The sequence below is a fragment of the Oncorhynchus tshawytscha genome, unplaced genomic scaffold, assembly GCF_018296145.1.
Source record: "Oncorhynchus tshawytscha isolate Ot180627B unplaced genomic scaffold, Otsh_v2.0 Un_contig_1256_pilon_pilon, whole genome shotgun sequence".
NCBI lineage: Eukaryota > Metazoa > Chordata > Actinopteri > Salmoniformes > Salmonidae > Oncorhynchus > Oncorhynchus tshawytscha.
The window spans coordinates 162,501-165,000 of NW_024609555.1; the positions used below are offsets into that span (position 1 = coordinate 162,501).

The following is a 2,500-nucleotide window of genomic DNA, read 5'->3' on the forward strand; positions in this document are numbered from 1 at the left end:
TCTTCCCCATCACCTACCATCACCTACCATCACATACCTCTTTCCCCCATCACCTACCATCACATACATCTTTCCAGATCACCTACAGGTCACATACCTGTTTTCCCTCCACAGGATATCAGTTCCCCTGCTCCAAGAGTAACAGTGTGTGTGTGTGTGTGTGTGTGTGTGTGTGTGTGTGTGTGTGTGTGTGTGTGAGACAGTACCTGAAGGTGAAGATGAAGAGCATGAGCAGTGTACAGAAGGTGGCTACGTTGTCCATAGTCTTCATCAGAACCACCAGCTGTCTGCGCAGGGCGGGCAGGAACCGGACCAGCTTCAGGACCCGCAGCAGACGGAAGGTACGCAGGACAGACAGACCGCCGTCCGCCTGCCCAACGATCTCCCAAACACTGGAACACATGACACACACACTTTACTGTAACACACACACACACACACTGCAGGAGAGATCTTCCTCACACCCACCTTATGATGACGATGATACCGGAAGATGTTGTAGGGGTTCTTGATATAGCCGAAGAGACAGGAAGGCCAGCAGCTTGAACATCATCTCCAGGAGGAACATGCAGGTGAACACGATGTTACTGATCTCCAGGATATCAGTCAACTCCACCGGCTGGACAGAGAGGAGAGACGGAGAGGGGGGTGAGGAGGAGACAGGAGAGACGGAGAGGGGGATGAGGGAGACAGGGAGGGGACAGGAGAGACGGAGAGAGAGGGGGGGATGAGGAGGAGGAGACAGGAGAGACGGAGAGGGGGATGAGGAGGGGACAGGAGAGACGGAGAGGGGGGGATGAGGAGGAGACAGGAGAGACATGCAGGTGAACACGATGTTACTGATCTCCAGGATATCAGGAGACTCCACCGGCTGGACAGAGAGGAGAGACGGAGAGGGGGGATGAGGAGGGGACAGGAGAGAGACGGAGGGGGGATGAGGAGGAGACAGGAGAGACGGAGAGGGGGATGAGGAGGGGACAGGAGAGACGGAGAGGAGGGGGATGAGGAGGAGACAGGAGAGACGGAGAGGGGGATGAGGAGGGGGGGATGAGGAGGGGACAGGAGAGACGGAGAGGGGACAGAGAGGAGGGGAGAGGGGGGAGGAGGAGAGACGGAGAGGGGGATGAGGAGGGGACAGGAGAGACGGAGAGGGGGATGAGGAGGGGACAGGGAGAGGAGATGAGGAGGGACAGGAGAGACGGAGAGGGGGATGAGGAGGAGAGACAGAGAGGGGACAGGAGAGGGGGGGATGAGGAGGGGAGGAGAGACGGAGAGGGGGATGAGGAGGGGACAGGAGAGACGGAGAGGGGGGATGAGGGGGGACAGGAGAGACAGAGAGGGGGATGAGGAGGGGACAGGAGAGAGGGAGAGGGGGATGAGGAGGGGACAGGAGAGACGGAGAGGGGGATGAGGAGGGGACAGGAGAGGGAGGGGGATGAGGAGGGGACAGGAGAGACGGAGAAGGGGGATGAGGAGGGAGACAGGAGAGACGGAGAGGGAGGGGGGGATGAGGAGGAGACAGGAGAGACGGGAGGGGGATGAGGAGGGGACAGGAGAGACGGAGAGGGGGGATGAGGAGGAGACAGGAGAGACGGAGAGGGGGATGAGGAGGGGACAGGAGAGACATGCAGGAAGACGAGAGGGGGATGAGGAGGATATCAGTCAACTCCACCGGCTGGACAGAGGGGGAGGGGAGACGGAGAGGGGGATGAGGAGGGGAGGAGACGGAGAGGAGAGACGGGAGGGGACAGGAGAGAGGGGACAGAGAGACGGAGAGGGGGGATGGGGACAGGAGAGACGGAGAGGGGGAGAGACGGAGAGGGGGGAGACAGGGGGATGAGAGGGGACAGGAGAGACGGAGAGGGGGATGAGGAGGGGACAGGAGAGACGGAGAGAGGGGGATGAGGAGGGGACAGGAGAGACAGCAGGGGGAACACGATGTTACAGGAGAGACAGGATATGAGTCAACTCCAGGGCTGGACAGAGAGGGAGAGGACGGAGAGGGGGATGAGGAGGGAGACAGGAGAGACGGAGAGGGGAGATGAGGAGGGGACAGGAGAGACGGAGAGGGGAGATGAGGAGGGGACAGGAGAGACGGAGAGGGGGATGAGGAGGGGACAGGAGAGACGGAGAGGGGGATGAGGAAGAGACAGGAGAGACGGAGGGAGACAGGAGAGATGGAGAGGGGGATGAGGAGGGGACAGGAGAGACGGGGGGAGGAGGGACAGGAGAGGGAGAGGGGGGATGAGGAGGGGACAGGAGAGACGGAGAGGGGGGATGAGGAGGAGACAGGAGAGACAGAGGGGGATGGGAGGGGACAGGAGAGACGGAGAGGGGGAGGGGACAGGAGAGACAGGAGGGGGATGAGGAGGGGACAGGAGAGACGGAGAGGGGGGATGAGGAGGGGACAGGAGAGACGGAGAGGGAGATGAGGAGGGAGACAGGAGAGACGGAGAGGGGGATGAGGAGGGGAGAGGAGAGACGGAGAGGGGGGGATGAG

The 2,500-nt window shown here is 61.0% G+C and overlaps 1 protein-coding gene across 1 annotated transcript in view; it reads right to left on the reverse strand.

Moving 5' to 3' along the window:
* Positions 1–2,500, reverse strand: part of LOC121845138 (voltage-dependent T-type calcium channel subunit alpha-1H-like) — a gene marked incomplete at its 5' end in the record, with an annotated part of 117,814 nt that overhangs the window by 70,123 nt on the left and 45,191 nt on the right. The window contains 3 exon segments of the mRNA XM_042315882.1: positions 207–413; positions 488–522; positions 524–619. Coding sequence (XP_042171816.1) covers positions 207–413; positions 488–522; positions 524–619 — 338 coding nt within the window.